We start from the raw sequence: 25,012 nt of genomic DNA on the forward strand, positions 1-25,012 counted from the left end.
TTCCCATAATGCTGTGGGCGGATATTCCAATAAAGGGGGAACAGCCCCTGGGTACAAAACATTGAAAGCGACGGACGGCCGCGATTCGTCAGGTTGCGCCACGATTCACGGGTTCGCGAGGATCGAGACAAATAAAGGCTGCAGGGAGAGCCGACGGCACTCGAGAGCCGGCTTACGTATAGCTTCAGATTTGTCACGTGGCATGCAGGAATGCGCGATAATTACTCAAAGATGCGGGCCCACTGTGCTTGGTGCACGCTGGATGCGCGATTTCTCCAGGCTTGTTCTCCACGCGTAGCGGTCGCGATTATTAATTCTCATTGGGAAATCCGCTTTGAAGGAGAAACGGAAATGGATTTTCTCTTGAGTGAAAACATTTCATAGCAAAGATAATTTTTGCATCGAGGATATACGAGAAGAAGCGAAATCGCTGCTGATAAAACTTTCAAGTTTGACTTGAATTTTGCAAACAAATGTTCAATTCGTCGCACACATCCGATCGCTTCCACAGCCGGAATACATGCGGCCAGACTTCTGGCGTACGCGAACGTGAACGTGAACGCATACCAATTATTTCTATCCCGACGCCGTTAAAGGTCAGGCGTCGTCGTGCGTTCGATCGGCAACATTGTCTCTGTTCTAATCATAGATTCGTTTCAACGATTAAAGCTGTCGATTACAAATCACCTGGTCTAACCATCGCGGCGGCGAACGTCGACGACGATTTCGCATCCGCCACTGTCGAGTCTTTTTCCGCTTCGTTGTTTTTTTTTTTCACCTTCCTTTTGTTCGCGCAAGCAGGGTCATCGAACGCGGCAGTCTCGATTCGAATCTAATTACGATCCCGATAATTCCGTCAGCAGGAGGAAATAGTAACTCACCGGAAACCTTCGGGTCAGCTGCTTCCACCTTCATCGCCGCCAGGCTCGCTATTGTCGGCGGTACCTAAAAGAAATACATTACGATGTACAATGCACCGGCGTGCCCAGGGCCGTACGCGAACGAAGGGGACGAAGCGAAAGGGAGACCCTGCCGCCCACGCGGTAGACGCGAGATGTTTCCGTAAAATCTATTGTACAAAAGACCGGCTATTCCGCGAACTAATCGCGTTATTGCCTTAGGCTCGCTCGTAATGGCCGTTTAATATCCTTCGTTAACCCTACTGCTACCAAGTAATGAAATTACCTACGGGCATATCTGCCACGGTATTTCAATTTTGAGTAACTAACTTTTATATCGACGCGCTGCATATTCCATTCTTTCATTTACGAAACGATGTTACATTTATAGAATAATCGAGCAAATATACTAAAATTAAAATCAGGAGTCCCCTATAAGAAAAGACACTATCTCGTAGGGAGAGAGATCGAACGCGAAGACACTTGTCGGAAGCCCCATCGCGGTTCAAATTATTCGAATACTGTACGATTTCTGAAGCCTTAGCTAAGATCTGTTCTAACCATGTCGTTGAATTTACGAACCGGTTACTACATCGTCATCCATCTACCGCTGTCGTTCCCTCTTCTTTCATCGACGTTGAGCTTTCCGTTTGTCTTGAAAATTATTCACGATTTGATTTACTCTTTGAATTAAATAGAGCGAATAAAATAACTTGTTATTGAAACTTGAAGAAATTTTATCTCGGCGCGTAAATTTATTGAAAGTTTCGAATTACTTTTCGTATATAATTACTGCATAAACGTATTCTATTACGCTGTGACGCGTCAATGCATTATCGTTCGACGAGATTCTTCGTACCGATCTGTGAACTTCACTCCTAACAAGATGCAACCTCTCGTGCGCCCGATCGAACGCGCACCGGAACAATCGATTAATTCCATCGAATCTAATAGAACTCGCCTCACGTACGTGACCATTGCGTTCCATCAATTCTGCAATCTCTAATCGAACATTTATATTCCTCGTTCATAATTATCGGCGACCTTCCGTGCCTAATATTACGGATTGCAGCGTATCGCGCATAATAACGTCGAGGGAACGTAGAGAGGATGGTTGGGAAAATCTTTTCGCATGCCCCATCGTGATTCTGAGGAGAGAAGAGTGGAATGAAGAATAAGATACGTTTATAGTCGCGATATACATTCTAAATTAATGTACTTATCGCGGACGAAAAAATTCGCAAGGAGAAAACGCGGACGCGAGGAAACAAATGGAAAATAATGTGCATCACGATATATATAATGCGGACGTGTGCACCAAGGCACGGAGGGGGAAACGCGAAGAGGGCGAAGAAAGAGAAAAAGATCGGAATGGGACAGGGGTGGGGCGAGAAGAGTGGTGACGAGAAGGAAGAAGAGAATCGAAGAGGAGAGATAGAGAGAAGAGGAGAGTGTATAGGAGAGGGTAACGATAAGAGAAAGAAAGACGATGATAAAAGGGGAAGAGCAGAAAGAGGGGGACACGCCGATGAAGGAAAAGGTGGAGGAGGAGAAGGAGGAGAAAGACGAGGAAGGGTAGAAGTAAGGAGAGAGGCAAAGAGAGGGTATGCGAGAGAGTACAGAGGTATATGAGAAAACAATAGAGCTGATTTGCAAACAATAGAATAACGTTAAGACTCGAGTATTATACGCCGTTGTTACTTCTTGTGCCATAACGCCGGAGAGCATATGCCCATTAATATTCAAAGGCGAAAATAATGTAAACGACACGACAAAAATCGGGGGAATAATTTCAATTCTCCCTGTATGGGATTCCACAGCAGCGATCCCATAGCTGGATCGTCTGCACGCGCGGTTTCGTGTCTCCTCTTTGGTATTCTAGCATTTGTACCGCGAAATCACATCGTTGATCATAACTTAATGATAATGCAATAATATTGAATTTTACATCGTCAAAACCTGTTTGCCTTAATTTCAATAACAAATATATTTTTCTGTCTTACGTCTTACGAGAAAAAGAATTTGATAAAATGTCTTCGAATTGAGTGCCAAATGTGCTTATAGAAGAAGTACGTTATGATTTTATTGTAAAATATTTTGCAATTTTTATATTTACCAAGAATACGGAATTTTTCAAGCCAGCGAGTTGTAGAAATAAATAGTTGGATAAATAACAGAAAACTCGAAGGTATTCAACAAGCGAAATCATCACCAGGCGGCGAAGTCTATATCGACTTTTATTACGACGTATCATAACCGATTGTTCGCGCTTACAATTCTAAGAAGCGCTGAATTATTCTAGCACACTTAAACTCACACAGCTCCCGTTAGTAACTTTATGACTCGAGTCGGTTGAGTCACCACGAGTATTGTTTTTGGATAGCCCGCGATTGTCTGGCTTTTGACGAAATATCTCGCGACGATTCAACAATTCAACTACTTGAAATCTTCAATACGTTCAATAATTGTCCACATTTGCGCCTTCGTCGAATTCCTCGTAATAATGATCTTTAGAATTTGTGAACGATCGTAAAAATTGCTGTTTCAGATCTTAAATGACACTTTCGCAAGAAGTTGAGGTTCAAGTCCATAACCTCGGCCAAAGTGTAATGAACTTTGGGATGGAATCAGATTAAAATAATTATTAGGTTTCAAAGGAAAGACTTACCCTCGGACTGGAATCCTCGGACTCTTCCCGCCTCACATTTTGAAAGAGTACGCTACCCATCTGAGCCTGCAGATTCTGCTGCAGCATCTGCGCCAGCTGCGGATTCTGCGACAAAATCGCTGGATTTTGTTGCAGTAGTTGCGCCAATGCCGGATTTTGCACCAGTATTTGACTTAACGGTGAATTAGACATGGCATGTACGGGATGTTGCTGCTGTTGTTCCTGCGATTGATGCTGTTGCGATTGATGCTGTTGCTGTTGCTGCTGCTGCTGCAGATTCGGGGAGTTTGCGTTTGATGTTTGACAGGATTGCGACAGATTACCAAGAGACGGAATTGCACGTTGCGGACTTTGCGGGGTATGCGGAGGCGTGGGTGGACTTCCTGGCGCCATCGACGAGGCGTCCTTCTCCTCTTTTACCTTCATTTTTCCTGTGAGAAAAAGGAAAGAAATTTTAACGTTGTCCATCAAAACATATTAAACATAACAAACAATTTTTTTAAATATTCAAAATACAATAAATTATATACATATACAATAAAATAATTTGCGAAACGTAAAGTTGGTATATAGATTCAATGGTTTCGTAATCAATGACGAAGCCGTTTTCGATATCAATAATGATAAATGACTTTTTTCTCGAGAAATCTAAGGTGCGTAATATGTATTATTGGAGCTAACTGAGAAGTGGGGAAAAGAGCTATCTGAATATTGACGTATCAACGTTGTTGACTTATTTACGATTCTCCGTGAGGCTTAACAAGAGCCGCAGAATATCTCGAGCGATCCATAAAATAGTTAACTTTGAGTTCTTATCGGAGCCAATTTTAATAAATGCGTTTTCTAAACAAGCCGACTTCTAAGCAAAGCGAATCGAGTAAAAACAATTAAAACTTATGGACATGTGTTATTTATTAAATAACAACTCGCTGCAAAATAGCAAGTAAAATTTGTGCATATCTATGCTTGATAAAAGGAGACTCGTATAAGTCTTTTAAATTAAATGAACGCAAAAACTTTGCGCTCTAGAAATGCTCAAGTCTCGATAAGAAGCGTTATAAAATGTAAGCTATCGGCCGGAAATGATCCATTCGGACCAATTCACGATTACTAAATTGAATTACCATTTTTAATTATTCTATTTCAATTATTCTACTTTAATATATCTAGAGAGGTTGTTGTTCGGTAAGTGTATTTTTTCAATTAATAAAAACAGAATGAGTTGAATGAAATAAAAGAATATTGCTTCGCCACTGCCTCGAATAATTTAAATCCTATATATTACATACCTATTTAAAAATTTCCAAATATTCTAGAGTTCTGATCTTCGCCAGCATTCTGGCGAGACTGATTCCTCGCAATTACTTTCTTTCGTTCTTTCGTAATTTCAGAAAGACTTTACAGAGGGGTAATATGCTTCCAGATTGGTCTAAAGCTATAACAAGTTGGGAAGAGGCGGTGAATCCACGGGGATATGCGGTTGGTCTAGAGCAGTAAAAGAGAGAGAGACCACGGGGGAAGTTTTTTCTCGAGTTCGAAGTCGTGAAATTGAGACGTCTCAATTCTAAAAGCCGCGTAATCGACTGCTGGCAGGTACATCTGCTCTGAAGTATTCTATATATGGGGAAACGCATACACATACATATATATATATATATATATATATATATATAAAAGTTTGTAATACTACTCGATATCCTACCAAATAGCTTTTGTTTATTAATCAATCTTTTTGATAGTTTTTAATAAAATAGATCTTATCATACATATGAAGTGTATATCATATTTTTTAACAAGTTTAATTTATTAAAATTTCTTGAGCCGCGCGCGATAATTATAGACTAATAAGTTGCATTCCGCAGAAGTAAAATATTGTCACAAAATATAAGATTCTCTAAAAAATATTAAAAAAATTTTAGTTTTTAAAAATATATAAACCGTTATAAAAAATTAAGTTTTAATCGCGCAAACGACTCGTCGATGATACAGGTAAAGTTTCAGTCTTCTACTCCGCGGATATAATCCGCGAACACCAGGTAGATAGACGCGTTTTATTCGCGCAAGTAAGCTTTGAGAATAGATGAGGAATGAGGAAAACGAGAGAGGAGCACGATAGGAGTAGATTTAGTTTCGGGAAAGGGCTTAAAGATCCCTTTATTGAAAAAGAAACTCCGGGACCCCCCTGGAACGCCTTTCCCGAAGGTTAGATCGATGACGTCTACTAAAATTATGAAACCCCTTTCGGATCTCTTTTCTTTTCAATTTTATTCTTCCTCGTTTTTCGTGGTTGAATCTTTCTTTTACTCTTTCACGCGCTCTCCACCTTTTTTTTTTTCATTAAACGAATGGAGTGTCCTATATCACGATGGATGGTTCGCTTACCATCGACGCGATTTTCGTCAATCGATGAAAAATGACTATCCATCGTAATACGGACTCCCCCGAAGAAACGAAAAATCGATTGTATATTGTGGGAAAATATTTGTCGCGAAATATATATTGGCAACATTTTTAGTTTTCAGATTCGTCGAGGCACGATTTCGATTCCATACCTTTTGAGTATCGTGATTAAATGTAGAACTTTGTGCCTCATATGATTAATAAAGGATTATAATTAATAAACATGTATAACGCAGGAGGGTCGTCGTAAATAGCGCAAAAAGATTCGACGCTCGTTCCAGAATATTAAATGAATTCTCATCCTTGTAAGAGAGATTTCTGAAGAATCGCATGCATATACGCGGTTCTCTGTATCTCGCTCGCGGCCAAGTCCTTAAATTGACTCGATTTTTAAGGCCCAGTCTGGAGAAGATACCGCACCGCGGGGATCCTATGTTTCTCTTCCTCCGGAGACGTTCTCCCTTTCGTCTTTGCTCCAAATCGTCTCACATAACGGCGAATCATGCTCCATCGATACACAATCGCAGTAAAAAAACATGTTACAGCGAGTCATCTTTCTAAGATTCCTCGTTTATAAAACACCGTGCGAAACATAACGTGTTGCGGTACAGAAATGAAAATAAATCTATTACTCGTGAGAAAACCCAGATATTAAAGTTCGTGAAATAAAAGCAAAAAAAATAGAGAGATAGAGAAAAAGAAAAAGAATCAATTATTTGTAAAAAAATTTCTTTTATAAGACAAATTTATTTAAAAGCGAAAATCTAAATTATTTGAATTGTGGAATTGAATGTAACTTTTACAAAACAAGTTCCACTCTTTTGATTTCAGAGAAGTTTGAATTACCATAATGTAATAAAGTTAAATGTATACTTGTCAAAATCTTCGTTTAGAGATTGAATAACAAACTGGATGAGATTATTCGTATATATACGCTCGGTGTTCAAATTAGAAACGGTGACTGACATTCGACCCTCTAACCTCGGAAGTCGCGCGAAAGAAAAAAAGAAAGGGGGAAGGGGGAGGCAAGACTTCGTCTCGTATCCTCGAGCCCATTTTTACGAGATACTTAAGCCTTTAAACGGGTGTATCGCGCTCAGGTCAAATCGGGAAACGGTATAGGAAAAAACGCTCTCAGATTTCAAATTTCGCAGGGAAATCGGTTAACCCCCGAAATCGACTGCGACGACTCCGCCAGGCGAGGGGGATCGCGCGATTTTTCTCAGGGATTAAATCGAGCGTGACCCCCGGAGAGATCTAGCGTTTTTTTCTCTTTTCTCTTCTTGTCCCTCTTCGAGGAGTCGCGCAGGTACCCGGCCTGCTACCTGCACGCGTCCAGCCCGAAAAAAAACGGAAAGAAAAATATCGCAGAAGGGGGAGGGTAAAAATAGCGCGAGAAGAAAAAACGAGAGATTACGCAAGGAACCTCGAGTAGGGAAAGAAATACACGCGCGAAGGGATTCCGCGTGCACCTTTTCCAATTTCGTTTCTATCTCGTCGGCGCCTGCGGACTCTCCGTTCCCTTCCCTTCCCTTCCGCATCCCTTAGCCAGACCGCGAGGGTAAGAAACAGGGGGTAAAGGCGAGTTAATAGTCGGTAAAATACCGTTCTCTCCATGACCCGCAGGAGTTAGGCGCGCCTTCGGGGGTTGCACTCTCTTCTTCTTATTTCACCTCTCTCAATCCCGCGCGAACGGGTAGTTCGCTCTTCGGGGGAGAATCGGAAGGGATACAGCAAAAGGTAGCTGCATTTCCAAAGAGGAAAACCGAAACACGAGGATACTCCTTTCTGAGTAATCGTTGTCGTTGGTTTCCTGCGAAAGCTGCTCTTCCGCCATGGCTGTTCTCGAATTTCCGCGTGAGAACATTAAGAACAGATCAAAGAACGACAGCATCTCAAAGTGTATGTAAGAAAACCGCAAAATTCGAATCGTATTGAGAGAGAGAGAGAGAGAGAGAGAGAGAGAGAGAGAGAGAGAGAGAGAGAAAGAAATATAATAAAATAAATAATAAAATAATAATCGATGAGAAATATTATTCAATCGCGTGATTTTCAATACGATCCTTCCGCTCGCACGATCTACCGCGTTACGTAAATTCGGTATTCCAAACACGAAAGTGAGATTACCGGCAAGCCAAATGGCTTCGGCTTTCTTGTTTCTCGCCAGAATCGAATTTCGAGCGCTTCGTCGTCGTGTAACGAAACACGGGCGCGTTCAGAGCCTCGCGTTACGCGTGCCTAACTACATACGTGGTTAGGCTCGTCGTCCAAGCCGGAATCGTCAACGGAAGTAAGTTGCCGTTCGCAAGGAACGCCCGTCGGGGATTTCAAATCGAGCAACGGACGATTCAAGTGGTCAATGTACCTAATCGGGAAGAATTCTGAGAGAAAGCCGAGTTCGCGTGTATCTCCGTGATAAATCGCCGATTCCCTATCGGTTCATCGTAATCGCGAACGATATATACCGCGGTGAATGCACTCATGTCATTAGAGAACTCTCAACTGGAAATGTGATCTCTGGATATGTAAAAAAAAAAAAGCAAAACGAGATCTAACAAAACTGATGAATCAACTTTTCGGGGAATAGTCGAGGCGATGATTTATAGTGCAAAACGGATAGATATTTTCAGATTTATCATGAACCGTCTCGTAACATAAATAAAAATTGATGCACGCCATTCTCCTGATATTTCATCACAACTGCCTCTCTATTTCTGCCTGAGAGCAAAAATCTCAGGTGGGCACAACCGGGTGTAACGTTTCCAAATTTTAATATTTAACGTCTCGAGGCGAGCAGATCGGGGGATCTGCATGGCTCGGCCGCGAGATAAAGAACGCAGGGCCCCGCGGTGTCCATTTTTAACACCTAACAGAAGTCGAGATGCCCAGTCGTGATTAGCCTTCTCCCCAGGGCCAATGGGCCCAGGCATTATCCGGTGAGAAATTGGCGGCCGTTCGTTTCTTTGTTCCAAGCGATTTTTTATTGACTCAAATTCCGGAAAAAAAGGAAGAAAAAAGAGGGAACGGGAGGCGAGGGTGGTTGCACATCGGGTATCGGGAGATGGTTTAGAGTCCCGCGGTGCTACATGTGGGAGACAACTAAGTGGATAAACGAGAAAGAAAAGAGTGATGATGGAAAAAGAGATCAGGAGAAAGGAAGAAGGAGAGAAATGTTGAGATAGAAAGGAAAGAGGAATAAGCGCGGGGGCAGGAGTCCACACCGGGGGGAGTGAGTGAGGGGTGAGAGGCCTGAAGGAAGAGAGACGCAGGAAGGGGAGGAAGAAAAAAGAGCCAGAGAACAACTGGCCGCGGCCAAACGCCAGAGCTGCGCTCATTTTTTCTCGTGGCCGAACCCGAAAACCCTTTTATGCCCACCCAAGATTAATTATCCTCCATACTCGAAAAATGAAACTGGCCGCGAACAAAGAAACGCCGCGCGCGCTACTCGGCGGACCTCACGCGCACGGTCAGCCTCCGTCGTCGTTCGATCGCTGTTCGTTCGCGCCTGATTCGACGAAGAGTCCAATGATATAATTCTCGAGTAATTCTCCATACATGAGAAACAGACGTGAAGTACTTAAGAAAAGATTCACAACCAAAATCTAATAATTAAAGCTTAAATTGACGCGTTACATTGAGAGGTTCGCTAGATGTAAACCTCTAAAATTTAAATAATATCAAATGCAACCTACATTTTAAAGATATATATAAAATTTAAAAAAATTAGCTATAATAATATACATATACCTATATGAAATATAACTATACCAATCGATGCGCAAAGGTGCGCCTTGTCGCGCACACGATAATCGAACGGTCAGCGGAGAATTATCATGACAATAAAAAGAAAATAACACTCCAGCATATTCCGCAATTTTCTATAATGGAGCGAGCTCGAGACTCGCACATCGACATGGGAACAAGAGGTTGGGCGAGCTCGAGAGGGGAAGCAGAGGGGGAAACGGGGCAGAATCTCGTTAGACTGAAAAAATTCCACGGCACAGATTTGAATATCGCATAATGTCGAATTAATGCCGGAAATTCGACTCGACGGGGCCCCTCCCGACGCGCGGTAATGGGGCCCTCCGAAATTTCGTAGCGACCCCCATAAAGCGATTTCGCGTATGGAAAACGTGTCGAGGCAATGAGCCTTTCTCCCCACCGCTGTACGACCGTCTGTGCTGCCACCGGGGCCTTACGATGTAGAAACCCTAATAATTCCCTGACAGTGGCCTTTAGTCTCGCCGTTTTTGCTCATGCTCTGAGTTTACGATTTTCTCTCTCGTTTGGACGGATGAGATGAGAAGGAAATATCTTCTCTGATTGTCCAACACATATGCAAATCAGCCAGAATTAATCGCTATAGCCTGGATGGTATCGTGATGCATCGCTGCTCCGTTGCTCGATTGCGTGCATCTTTATGAAATAACGCATTTTATTTTTACGTTGTAAATTCACTTCAATATCCCTCGACGCTAATTTCAAAAACGTTGAGAAGCTAAGATAAATGAGCATAAGGGATAATTCCACTTATGTTACGTGAAAATAATTTCTAATTTTTATTCGCATTCACAGTTCGGTGAGTTGGTCCCTCTCTGTCTTTTTCTGGAGCAACCGAGGGCCATAGCGGGGAAAGAGGGAAGTACCCCACGCGTTCCTCTTATTTTACCCGAGGTCGGGTCTCATCGCGCGTCCTTTCTTTTTGCTTGACATAATTTAAAATTTATGAGTTCGAGAATCGGTTATACGCGGGGCCATTCTCTCCTTTTCATTCTTTCACTCTCTTGTTCTTCACGAATCCCATCTTATTCACCTTCTTGATCGCGAGACCCCGTTTTCTGACCGACATGATTCCTAAACAGAATTTAAATATTAAGATTAGACAACTATTTTTAACGCCTTCTGCAAGAAGCTTTTTTCTCATGTTACGCGCATTAGAACATTCCTGCGAGCGATGTTTTTATAAAGCACGCAGGTTTAAGAATGCTCCGCTGACGTTCTTCACTGTATTACACTGTATTTAAACGAGGAATACTCTTGTTGAGTAAAGATCGCAACGTTCCTCCTTGTCGACATAAAGTAGGACACGTCGCATATAATTGGTACTACGTCCGTCATATTTAACCGGGGTGTCTTTAATGGTTTCTCGCTTCCGACCTTTCGCAACTTACTCTCTTCTAATGTATTTAACGGGGGTAGAGGGGATGCACAACCTCGCGGAAAATCTATAGTCTTTGGGACTAACGAAACCAAGAATGGAAAGAAAGGACAAAACACAAAAACAAAAGAATGATAGAAAGAGAAAGAGAGAGGAGAAATAGAAGTTCATTAAGACCGCCAATGCCACGGGCACCGTATTAGGTTGAACAAACTGGTTTTCGCGGGTCTTTTCTCTCGCCTGCATCATCCGGCGCATCAGGCTCAGATAAAAGGCTCCTGAGATTCGGCATGGCCCTTAACCCTTTATTTGGCAATGTCGCCCCGGAGCAACGTGATTTCTCTTTAAGCCCTTCATAAGAGTCGGCAATATTTCGTTCGCTACATTTACGTATTTATCTGATGTCCATCGCGAAGAAGATTTTCTTATATTTTATCATGCTTTATTATTGATTGCGTATTATAGAAAAAAATAAAATAATTATGATCTATATATCAAAAGAGTTTACCTTAGATTTAAAGAAATTTAGCCAAGTAAGGAGAGTAATTAGATTGAAGTATAATAGAAACATTCGACGATTCGAAGCTATTAAGGAAATAACGCGATGACTATGTTGAACGGGGACACATTGATTTAAATATAAACGAACCAACTACTCAGTCTCGTTCTTCGTCGCAGATCGATTCTAAAGTCGACTTGTGGGCCATTAATTTGGCAATTGACTGCAATAAATACTTGGCAAAGGCACAACAAACTTTTGCTCAACTGCCAAAAAAATATCTATCGATGATGAGCGAATCGACTGACGAAAACAAATAGAGAGAAAAAAAAGAAAAGAGAATTATGTATTTTCGAATCGAAATAAATCTTAAATGCAGGGCATCGCTGATTGCGTTTCTTTCTTGGACTGTACCGGCCATGTGTTTTCGGGTATCCGCACTCCCACGAGATAATCTGCTCTTATTTTCTCGTTTGTCCGTCACAGTCTTTTCACGAGCGGAACTCCTCTCAAGATACTCCGAAATCAAAGCAGTATCCGACGCGAAGGGTGCGAAGGGTTATCGACACCCTCGTGTCCTCGAGCATTCTCGTTACGGTTTTCTCACAAACAAATGCACTTTACCTCCACTTCTTTTATATAGCGTTTACGATTCGTTACGTGGATAATTAAGATCAATTTAAATTCGTGTTTAATATGTACGGTCAGAAATAATTAATAAGCATTTTTAATTGTCGCAAATAAAATTAATTTGAGAGTTCGTGAAACCAGTTGGAGAAATAATGTGGCCAACACCACGTAGTTGGTCATAAAAAGAAAGAAGACGACAACCACGACGACGACGACGACGACAACAGCAACGACGAAAGAGATCCTCCTCGGCTAGGAATGCCTCCTGATGGATTGGTCATCCGTGATTAATTTGACAAGCTGACTTTCTGGTTTTCGGAGACTGACAAGGGGCCCACGGGACTTCAGCGCCCGTGAAGCCTAATGGGCCTTCTCGGCCACGATGCACCTCTGTCTCTCTCTATCTTTCTCTTTCTTTCTTTGGCTTTCCCTATCTCAGCGCACACATCGACGAAATTGGAGGTGGGAGCGTTTGAAAAATTAATCGAGCCCACGGAGTCTCCATGGAAATGCTAATGGAAAGTCGCCTTTTTCATTCGATTATTGACACGGCGAGTGAAAAGAACAAAGAAGTGCCGCGGACAAGGGGGGAAATATAGGAATCTTCTCTTCGTCATTCACGAAATAATAATTTCGATATATGAATCAATAATTTCAAAGAAATCTAGAGAAAAAACAAATTGCGCATAACGTTAATAAATTACAGTATCATCATCATTTGCATATTTGCATATTTTAATGTAATTCTTGTAAATATGTGATAAATTAAATTAAATTTATTATTCTAAAGAATGCCAAATAAAATGTTCTTTGCAATTAATTTGGAAAATATATAAATTTCTTAGCAATAATAAATCATATTCATCATATCATATATGATAAAAATTAGCGCAATTAATATTTCTTTTTCATAAAAATATCTGAATTAAGTAAAGGATATTTAAATATCGCAGACTCATAAAAGGAAAGCAATTTTCACAAATACGGAGTTTCTCTCATGTTCGGATATAACGGTGGCTAATCTCGGGGATACGCGCGCGCGAAACCGGTACTCATAAAGATAAAATTATCGAGGATACGGTGAGACGACGAAGTGCCTGTGGGATCCCAATCCATTGATTCGACGAGAACTACTTGTCGCCGGCGTTGCGTCGGCGAGGATGGCACAAAGAAAGACGGCCGTAAAACTCGCACCTCGCCGGCACGACGTGAGTAGATGCACGGAGAAATAAAGTAATAAAGCGATCGATGCACTTACACCGTGATATTCCTTGCGCCAGGTCGTGCAATCGAGGAAAGTAACATTTTGAGAAAGAGAACACACTATCCTAATGCTGTTAACCGCGAAAATTTATCAAGCAACATTTATGTAGCAATATTGCAATTGTGATAAATAATTTACTAAATACAATATCATACTTACAACACACAAAGCTAAACAAAGCATCGTACCATTCTATTGTTATGAAATATTTTGTGCAATGTTGAGATGTATATTATTATGTCTCTTTTAATATAAAATTAAAGTAAAATGTAAAATGTAAAATTTAACAGCCTGACTATGTACTGTATACTTTTCTTCACTTTTTTGTTCGGTCATATATCTTGAGATAGAATCACTTAACAATTCTATGTTATTTATGATTGGAAATCTAGATAATTCCTTTATTACAGACCGACGATAAGAGAATGATAATTAAGATACCGTTGAAAAGCGTAATGTCGTACGGTGTTTGTCGTCGGTTTATTCAGAGTGTCTATAAGAAAGAAAGAGGAACGCACTCGAGATAGTTACGCGTTAAACAGTAATGGCACAAGAAGAAGAAGAAGCAAGTTCCGGGTTGACAGTCGTTGGACGAGGACGACAAACGCGGGACCGGGAAACGGCGAGAGATCGACGTAGAGCTGGAATTAAACAAATAATCTTCGGCGAGTCGGGGAATCCGTTAAGGCACGAAAGTACGGCCGGTAAAAGGAACCTATTGAATTCTAAATTTAAACGAATGTCCAAGTGTCAGCGAGCTGACGGGCAAAATAAACAAGATGCCGCAAGGAGTATAGAGGAAAAAGAGTAAGGAGAACGCGCGCGGAGAATGAACGAGAATGGGAATAAAGGATCTCGTAGATGTACAATATCCAAATCCGATCTTTTTCTGTTCGATATCGGTGTCGGTTACGTAAAAGAATAAAATTGCAAATTTACATTCTCAATTTTACGATCCGAGATGATTTCGCAAAAACGTTCAGCTTTGTGAATAATAACTGCTTATAATCGGCGGTTTAACTTGATTACCGTTCTATGCTTTCCTACTGGTCGATGCCTCCGTGTTAAAGTTCATCGATACGTCAATTTATAATCGCGGAGAAAAATTCATGACGCAGACAAGCTCGTTAACGATTCCAATCGCGATGGTGTCGATGATTATAAAAAAAAGAGGTTCGAGAAGTACATAGAATCGTCGCAAACGCAGGCTACTGCAAGGACTGTACCGAGTCCAACGTCAATAGAATTTCACCGTCCCCCTCTTGCCACCGCTCTCTGACTCAGAACTTAATTGGAGAACAAAAAAGCTGAGGAGATCCAATTGACCCGGAAGCGGACATCAACGCGACGCGGACTACGACAATAGTTGTACGAATGGTAGTGAAAAAATGCGAGCCTTTAAGAAAATTGACCATAAATGGAGAAGACGAAAATTTAAAGCGGCCGTCGCTTCGCTCGTTTTCTTATGCAAATGACATCTGCATTTCAGTGCTCTCGCGAAACGTTAATCTAAATTTTATCCTTTAATGTCGCGAAAAATTTTTAGCCGAGGAAAATACCAGTCATGAAATATATCCGAGAAGAACGAGAGTGCGGGGAAAAAAGGAAAAGGAGAAAAGAGAGAAAGACGCGATCGAGAGCGAGAGACGAGGTATCGACGACGGATATGTTGATGATGAAAAACGAGGCACTTTCGAGGATCGATAGAGAAAACGCGCGCGGCTCGTTGCGAAGCCACGCGAAGAGGGAAAGATAAAGAGAGGTGGAGGATGAGAATAGGGCCCCGCGGGGTTTCAGGGGGACTCGTCGCCGTGACAGCACGTGTGTAGCAGAAGCGAACTCGGGGCCCCAGTTCAGTCCATGGCTCGTAAAGCCTTTCATAAAAGCTTTCATAAAACGTTTCACGATCTCGTCGCACCGAGGGAATTCAGCGACGATCAACGTCTCGCAAGATTCGTTGGTCTTTCTCTACACCTTCTTCTTCAACTTTTCGCGACAGGAAATATTCTCGGCCGAGATATGTGTTTCACGTATAATCGTGAATATCTAATAAAATAGAAAATTGTAAGAAACATTATATCTGCGGTGTAAATCATTTAGAAAGTCTAAGAATAAAAATAAAGTTTAAGATGACAACTAACGTAACCTGTTTTCTTAGTTCTATAGTACCATTTTCTTTTTCTTACAATTTTTTCGTTTTCTACTTGCATAAATTTCATCGAGAAACATCACAATTCTCGATTCAACGACTGGCCGACCACCTGAGATCCTTAACGCCTCTCGTCAACCAAGAAGGGGGCTCTTTGTCCGCTTTCAAGGAGGAAGCTCCGATTTCGATCTCGCAACGATTCGTCCTCGGGGACCATCGTACCTAACTCATACGTGCCCGAGTGAGGTACGGAGACATAAAAGCTCGTAACCAGGCTGATCCAGACTCCCCCCCGCCGATCCCCTCTCCTTAATACCATCGATTCGCCGTTCCTTTCCTCGCTACCAACGTCTCGAATTAAACCCGGCCAGTAGATACGACAGATTCGTTGAATAGTAGTCGAGTTAGCTGGCTTTTTGAATCTGACGTCTCTTAACGAAGGATTCGCAGCGGTCGTTTCTTTTCCCGACGAAGTATGACAAGAAGGTTCGCTTTTCACGGAAACTTTTCGTCAAAAAGTTGTTTATTAAAGAGAATTTGTAGCATGTACGATAGAGATTTAGAAACAACTGAAGAGTTTCGAACTCTAAAATCCTTTCTCTTTCTTCTTAGCCAGACACATGTGTATCCTCTCTCAAGTAGATAATAATCCGCTATAACGTACCGTCGATTACTTTTTAAAGCCTCGCTAAATTGGATGGCGATCTATACGTATATAGAGAGAAAGAAATAGTCCTGTCGATCGGTCGGGCCAAGCCGATTTCGAGAACGAAGTGGATTTTCTCGCCCGACGGGTGGCATTCGATGATCATTCTTCCGACTCGGCGTTGCGGACGGATATCGTTAAAAAACGTAATCGAGCCGGGGGAATCATGTGCTATCAGTTAATGAATCTGGTCCCGTGCGACGGAACGACGCCTGGAGGCCCCGGAGAGGAGGCCTGTCTCTCGAAAGTCTCCGCGGGCCCTGACAATGGCGAAGCGTCCGACGAATTTCGAAAAGGACAAAAATAAAAAATGATCCCGCGTGCTCGCGCTCACGCTCGCGAGAGAGGAAGCGGACGGAGAAAGAGGAAAGACTTTTTCTCTTTCTCTCTCTCTCTCTCTCTCTCTTTCTTTCTATCCGCTCCTTCCAGCGTCTGCTGCGTGCCTGCCCGTTGTCCGTCCGACTGTCCGTCTTCTCTTTTCATCCTTACTGCCTTTTATCCGGGTAGAATGATTAATGGGTTCACGGAGGCATCGCGGTATCTCCCTCTGCACCCTTCATCGGACCCTACCCTTCGATCCTTCCAAAGTATATCCGTCTCTCTTCCACTCGCGCGCATAGGCGAGTTTTCTACTTTTCTTCGCACCAGATTATCGCTCCCCCGCTCACTCAGCACGGCGATTGTATGACAGTGGTATACACCTTTTCTGTGCCCTCGGTGTATCGCATTAATATCGCGGCGCCAAGAAATGGAGCGATTAACTGGACGGAAAGTATGGCAGAGGATTAATCCAGTTGGCTCGTAACAAAAAATCTCGTGTAAAAACGTAGGATATATATAAGTCGCGAGCATAACTTTTAACTTGTATATGGAGAAAAGAAATAACGCGATCCATATAATCACATCAGGGGTGTTCTCCGACATTAAATATAGTTATAAGATATTATATTTTTTAATATTTTCAACGATATTTTCATAAACAAATACGCAGCATATTAGTTTGTCAGATTGTCAAGGCGAGACTCGCGAGACGAATGACGTTCGTCTGAGAAGTATCGTCCTTCCCTTTTTTGTCGTTGTCTAACGTGTCATTGCTAAGATGACACGTTACCGCATTGAGTTCTTTTATATGATAAATTACACGAGATTTTTTCTGTATCAATCGCGATGATTACACAATGTCGTAAAATGCTCCGGCTTTTGTTCCTCGTCACCTGCACGTAGGTGGCGACCAGTTGGAAGACGCGGTAGTGAGAACGGATGAAAACTTCACTTCAACCTTTGTTCTTAAATATAAGATTGTAACAAATTTTATATTATTTTAATATCAGATATCATTTTTTAAGATTATTTGGAAATGTCTACGAGTGTTTTGGATTCATTGAGAATCATATATTCATACACTGTTATAGCTGTCGCCAAAAAAATTCCTGGATCAAAATAGATAAATTAATTTGTAAGTCTATCAGCATTCTGTGTGTAAACATTCCGTCCTTCATTCATATTCCAATCAAGGTTCCGGGATACGCATGTCGAAAATTATTTTCGTAGAGCAAATAATTCGCGTCGAAGGTGCCGAGAGAGGAAAGAGTACGTGAGTTAAACCGACTTGAGAATTCCGGACCGCAGGGAATTCTCGAGAGCGTCATCCCACGCTGATCGCCGCGCGCAACGGGAAACGATGACGCTGGCTGATCTCGAAGGCATCCATCGATCGCGGGTCGGACGGTCGACGCTTAGCGCACAGTCGGGACCGACCGACTTTATGAGTTATAAGTCGGCCATCTTGCGAGAGCCATCACATATTCACGTGCGCACATATGCGATGCACCGGCAATATGTAAGTGCCACATTCTGTTCTGGTGCACGTACAGTCCCGGCCGAAAGCCGCCGGCTCTCTATACGTCCCCATCCTCGCACGAGCACACATATCGCGAGAAGTGGATTCGTTTATCGCGATGCCGGCTGACGTAACCGCCACTGCTCGGCAGAGGCCTCTAATTCACGTTGTATCGAACGACGATCGCGGCTACCAGCGCGGCGATCAGCAAATCCGACAAATCATCAAGAAATACCTACATACAAGAAACGCCTACGTTTGTCGTAAATATTAATCTATTTCGTTCTTTCCTCGGGGCGAATTCAACGTAATTCGGTCTATCAAAAAACGCGTCGACAGCGTTGGACTTTCGTCGATCGATAACTCTTGCGGCAAGTGAGGCACGGAATTGATACTCGGCCAAATTCGATCAGTCGCGAATGTCGACCAGTTGCGGCCAACGATTAATCCCACGCCAACCCTGAATTTGATGCCAATCTATGTATTCTGATCCATCTAACAACTTCGTCAAATGACATTGCGAGCGATTGTAACAATGCCGACAATGGTTTTAATAGGCATTCAAAATCATAACGTTGATTTTAATTTCGAGAATGGCAATGGTACTTGAAATAATTGTTACAAGACAATAAAAAATGACCGCGTTACCATAATATATGTACCTACCGATAGGAAATTTTACGAATTATTGATTTATTCGATTGAACATAAATCGTCGAATTTTTTGGAAGATCACTTACCTTGAGCTAGCTGGCCAACGTTCGGGTTGAGGAAAGTGGGCGGCAGTTGCCTGCTGACCGATTTCGCCAATTCACCTCCCGCCAGTCCGTAGATCGCTAAAAGTTCTTGCATTGTCGATTCCGCGTACTCTCTCATGATGCCCTCGAAGGGCTTCCGCTCTTCGATCTCGACTTCGCCGTCGACGTCGTTGCCCCGCTCATCTTCGAATTGGATGTCCTGATCGTCCAAGCGAGATGATTCCGCATCCAGGACGCCGCTCCCGCTTCTTTCCGATGAATCGGAGTTCGGACTCCTCGCCTGAATACCGTAGATATTCGGGAACAAATCGAGAACATCTCGTGTTAAATAAATGAAATAAAAATTAAAAATCAGTAATCAGTTGATCGTAAAACTTACCTCTGTACCGGGGGAGTAAAACTTCTGCGACCTTAGCTGCTCGAGGATAAACTTATGCCTGAGAGAGTCCGCGCTATCGTCGTCGGCTTCGGAGGACGGCGGCCTAGTGGTAACCGAGAGATCCATTGGACTGGCCTCGTTATTGTTTAGTCTTTGCTTCGATCTCTCGTCGGCCGGCAGCAGCATCGTTTTCCTCTCGTACTCGAGGATCTCGCTGGAACTCTCCTCTACGACCTCCGGTTCATCGTCGTCTCTCTCGGATTCGTCGGACACCTCCGCCATCCGGCTGCTTATGGGCTTGAAATTTTTTCGCTTGTTCCGCGGCTTGCTCTGGATGCTGCTGGTGATCTGCAACTGGGCCTGGGCCTCGTACTGGGAGTCGCTGTCCTGATCGGTGGCGCCCCGTCGGGTCGTCGCGTAGTTGTAGACCGAGTCGGAAAGCATCTCCGCTGATGAAAGATGAAATTCACTCGATCGTTGTCTTGTTTGGATAAATCGCTATAATCCTATCGTTCCATTTCTCAACCGACGCTACGGGCACGCGCGCAAGAACGAAGCGAGACCGATCTCAAGCGATTTTTCGTCTCATTTTTACATCCCCGTCAGTCTCTCAAATAACTTAGGAATGTCGAGTGAGAATAAAGACGCAATCTGGATGAGCAATGTATCTCGGTATTTGCATTGCGAAGGTAAAGGCGACAATAGTCACTAATTCCGCGTAACAAATGCCGCGGCGCGGCGTTTCAAGGCGATGCCGCGTAGCGCGTCGCTCGTTTCTCATATCGCAGTTAATAGATATCAACTTTTAGCGTCAATTACAATCCTGCGAACTCGGACGCTAAGCGCACACGCTTCTTCTCAGAACGTCGGCGATGCGGCGTATGCGCGATAGTTTCATAAAATTAATGCAGCGATTCGTGAACCCGTGACGCGGCACTTGGCTGCTTTCACTTATTGTTAGATGTACCGAAACTATCGCTTTGCGATTCACGTAGGACGATTTCTTAGCGCGAATGCGGAGAGAATCGTCGGTTGTAATAATATAATAACATAGTAAGAGATTCTCTCTTGTGACTCGAACGTTTTATAAATAAGCATATACATTCGTAAGTTTTGCAATCTAAACTATTATTAAAGTCATTAAAAATTCTGATGCTTTGACCAAATTTTTTAAAACGCGTCTCGTAGTAAATTTTAAATAAATTTATTATTATTATATATTTCGCGTAGAACAAATTTCTAACATTTAATAATCAGCTCTGACTGAAAGTATCTTACCGGGGCCATACGGGCTGGTTACGGCGGACATCTCGAACCTCACGAACCAGCCGGCTCCTCACCGCATCCTGGAACAAAACGCAAAATACTTAATATTCAATTCGAACTTCGACCGGCCTGATGCGCGGATTTGCTTCCCACGTGTTCCGCTGAAACGGAACACGTGAGAATGACCTGCGAGGAGTGGTACTGCTTTCTGATGCGCGGGACGCGTAGATGTCATACTTTTGAACAAAAGGGAATTACCTCGGTAAGAATCGATTTCGATTCATTGCAAGATAATCTCCGTCTGCGATGCGTGCAGTGATCAACCTAGTCTCGAATGAAGTCCACGGTTCGTTCCTCGACAATATACGCTCGCCGCTCGCCGATGATGTTTCTGAGTCCGTACTGAGCTCAAGGAAGGAGGGAACGATGTAAGAGAATCGCGAAAACGAGGCGAAAACAAAGGCACGTCACCGTAACAAAAGCTACGGTGATATACGAGCGCTGGTGTTGGTCTCGCGCTGCTAGTTTCGAGCGACCGACCGGCCTGGCGCGATAACGCGCGAGTGCACGACAATTCGTTTCTCGGTTATTGGAATGCAGACCTTTAAGCCCATTACATGCTGTCGTGTCGCACGGCGGCAAACGGTACGCTCGCGCTGAAGGAGAGAGATAAAGAAAAAAAGAGAGAGAGAAAGAGAGAGAGAGAGAGAGAGAGAGAGAGAGAGAGAGAGAGAAAGTGAGAGCGAATGCGCGACAGAAGAGGAGGCCGACGAAGCGAAAAAAAAATGAGAAATGAGAAAGAAACAATAAAAGAGGACGTGGAGCGCAGGCGGCGCGCGGCGTGATAAGCACATTAACGTCCGACCAATCGAAAGGGTTTATCTCAGAAGGGTTATACTCGCACTAACTGTCATTTCATGGCCTTACGGCTCTCGGGTTTGGCTCTCGCGCAATGAGAAACGGCGGAATGGAATTTCAATCCGTTGGAAAATGACTTCTTACCCGCTTCTACCGGCGCGGCGTACCCGCCGCCGTTCGTTGCGCGATCGCCTACGTCGCACACGTATGACCGTTTGCCTTTTTTGGCGCGAGGGTTTGACCCCGGCGCGATGTCGGACCGCATCCTTCATAGGAACCCGTCGCGAGATGAGTAGCCATTGGGTAGCTCGCTCATCGCGCGGTTCGTCTTTTATTAATGTCGCGTTTAATCGTTGTCGCTCACGCGGAAAGAACAGCGTGTCCTGACGACGGAATTTCTTATTTAAACGCGAATCGTTAAAATGCATCCTGCATGCGGATTCTTAACGATATTTAAACTTGGCGATCATCACGCGATAAGACACGTCGCGAACTCGCAGCTCCAATGATAATTGCCGATCACGACGGACTAATGAGCCGAGTCGTAAATAATTAACCTTTAAATAGAGAAACCATCCCAGGGCCATCGAATCGCCGCGGATCGGCGACACGCGCCGTAATTCCAACCTGTCGTACCGATCACGGTTGATGTACGAGGGCTTTCTATTGCCTCCTCGATCAAGGCGCAAATTGTGTTGCGCGTTGCTCGCACGACAGACCGCTATTCAGACCGGTAACCAACCGGTCCTCGAAAGATCAACCCGCTACCCCGAGTTTGCTACCGTGTCGACTGATGCTTGTCTGCAACGTCAATGAGAAAATCATCTCGAAAGACATACGTATCCGTTCGCAAAACGAACTTTAAATCTTGATAAATCGTTATTATCGTTGCACGAATACGTATAACTTCTCAACAGAGAGAGAGAGAATCTCCGAATGATAAAAAAGATAGAAAATAATAACACAGTTCTCTATTTCATTCTTTCCTTATTCTGTAATCGTCATTTTAGTTTCAACATCGATAGAACAAAAGTACACACGAATTATCAGCATGCAACAGAATTCCATCGCAATGTATTCCTAGCCATTGTTACTTCCACCTCGCGCCTCGGCATATCGGCTCATCGATGGATCTACAGATTTAAGCAGAAAGATCTGTGCGAATAATCGCAAGTATCGCAAGTAGGGTTGGTCGAAGTCGAGCGCGCCCTCCGATTGGCGCGAGCGCGTTAGGCGTAGCCGCGAGAATATACGCGCTGCCGGCCGTCGACGAGCGGGGATGCGCGCAGCGTGTACGATCGGACGATATGTCCGAGCGGAGCGCCCGCGAGGAAGGAGCGCGAGCGAGCTCCTTTTTTCGCCAGCTATATACAGAAGGGATAATTAACATCTGTTACAGTACCTATAGCGCGCGGGCCGCCCCGTTTACCCCACCATGTAGCTCACGGGGCGGACCTTGAATACATTATCACCCTCTCTGTACGTGCAAGCTGCACTCACGCACGCACACATGTGCACACGCGCACCGAAATCGTCGAATCGCAGTGTTCGCGATCGACCGTGAACGAAAATTTTTATCACCGCTCTCCTCTCGTCTCTGCATAACCTTCTCGTCGGGGGATCTAACGATCTTTCCGTCACGAGTCGCGAATTGAATTTTACGCGAGCAGAGTTTATTCTCGCCGCACTCCTTCCTTCTAATCCGATCCAGCTCAAACGAGAAATCCGTCTTATTCGAGTAAGACCTGTGAAGTATCAATAGATTTTATTTTAAATAAAAACTGGCAGGCGAAAAACAATTTCATCTTCTGAAAAGTCCCTTGTTCTCCCGATTCCATTGTTCCCTGCTCGACTTCGCGTACAACAAGAAGATCGTCCATGGTCTCGATGGATTTTTAAAATTCCTAAATCGTGGCCTAAATACTCGAGATACCAGATCTGAAGTTACCAAAACTCGACCGAAAGAGACTAAAGACGGTGACGCGCCATTCCAGGAAATCTTCGAATTCTATTCTGTCTTCTTTCCTTAGCGTGATGAGCGCGCGGTCGTCGGTAAGTAAATTGGAATAAAAAGTGTTGCAAGAATAGTGGCGAGAAGCGCGCTTATTAAACGCCTGTTAAATTACGAACTTGCAAAACAACGTTCGACAAATTGCCTTGTGAACTCCCGCGGCGATTGGCATAATGCATATTGAGAAGTCGTGTTTCACGTAATTGCAGAAATGCTTGCAAACCGCTTACTAATGAGAACGCGTCACGCATCGGTGATGCTCGTGAATCTAAACCAGTGATCGACTCAAAGAAAAAGAAACTATGGAATGCGGGCACTTCACGATAATTAAGACACTTACGGTCATTACAGTTTCGTAGTGTGTGGATGCGGTTTAGAGAGTTTGTGTCTTTCTTTCAAATTGTGCACATCTGTAGCACATTTGCGTTAGGAAAACAAACAAAATTGTTAAAATATAAAAAATTTTAATGCAATATTAAACATTCTACGCAATTTTAGTTTAATTCTAGTGATTAATTTTGTATAGATATTTAGGAAACAAAGGGTTTAAGAGATCGATCAGTTACGTATATCTAAATCTATATGAAGAAGATGCATCGAATGGGATAAGATGAGCTGGGACGGGTTGAGACGGGATAAAATTGTACGAGACAGCGGCTGGGGTCCGCGTGAGAGCGGGCTACCACTCGACATAGCTCGACGCTGATGCCGATGCCAGAAAGAGGAAACAAAAAAGTCGGGGCGACGTAACGCGTTCGTTCGTCAAACACTCGAACGTAACGTTGCCAGGCCCCGGCGCGGCGGGCTGGAGGGGCCTCGCGGCTTCTGGAGTGCCTGCTGTGGAATACCAGGAGATTATTCAAATTCGCCACTGACGGCTTAAAATGTATATTAATCGTCTATCTCATGCTGAGACAAACGACCGGAAACCGAGTCGCTGCTCGCCGCCGAATAATACCAACACGACTTATATCGAATCGCTCGTCTCCAAATACATTGCGACGAGTGTTAGATCCAGGTGCTCGGGACGTGTTTCTCGAGCGACGACGCGAAATATCGGAGTCGCGTAGTCGCATTGATATGTCACCTATAATACTCGAAACGTCACTGAGATATATAATTGCATATTGTTATACAGCAACTCGACGACAAATATCGAAACCAGTCGCATTGATATGTCACCTAATACTCGAAACGTCACTGAGATATATAATTGCATATTGTTATACAGCAACTCGACGACAAATATCGAAACCAGTCGCATTGATATGTCACCTAATACTCGAAACGTCACTGAGATATATAATTGCATATTGTTATACAGCAACTCGACGACAAACATCGAAACCAGTCTACTATTATCGATATATTATATTAAACATAACATGAAGTTGATTAAATAAGGATAAAATCTTATTACTCATTTAAGTTTCTAGAACTTTATTTCGATATTCAATAATTATTCAAAAGCCTTCCATTAAACTTTTACTTAGCAAAAGTCAACATCCCGCGAGCTCTCAAGAGAGT

General features: G+C 43.3%; 1 protein-coding gene across 3 annotated transcripts in view; it reads right to left on the reverse strand.

Moving 5' to 3' along the window:
* Positions 1–25,012, reverse strand: part of LOC143896314 (zinc finger protein castor homolog 1) — a 171,321-nt gene that overhangs the window by 27,775 nt on the left and 118,534 nt on the right. For all 3 annotated transcript variants that reach the window (XM_077404096.1, XM_077404097.1, XM_077404095.1), the window contains 5 exons: positions 20,629–20,696; positions 19,351–19,799; positions 18,954–19,251; positions 3,568–3,998; positions 882–945 (listed from right to left, as the gene is read on the reverse strand). In XM_077404096.1, coding sequence (XP_077260222.1) covers positions 882–945; positions 3,568–3,998; positions 18,954–19,251; positions 19,351–19,799; positions 20,629–20,659 — 1,273 coding nt within the window. In that variant the 5' untranslated portion in view covers positions 20,660–20,696. The remainder of the gene's footprint in view (positions 1–881; positions 946–3,567; positions 3,999–18,953; positions 19,252–19,350; positions 19,800–20,628; positions 20,697–25,012) is intronic.

This window comes from Temnothorax americanus, unplaced genomic scaffold (genome assembly GCF_048541705.1).
Source record: "Temnothorax americanus isolate GAGA-0224 unplaced genomic scaffold, ASM4854170v1 Scaffold18, whole genome shotgun sequence".
Taxonomy (NCBI): domain Eukaryota; kingdom Metazoa; phylum Arthropoda; class Insecta; order Hymenoptera; family Formicidae; genus Temnothorax; species Temnothorax americanus.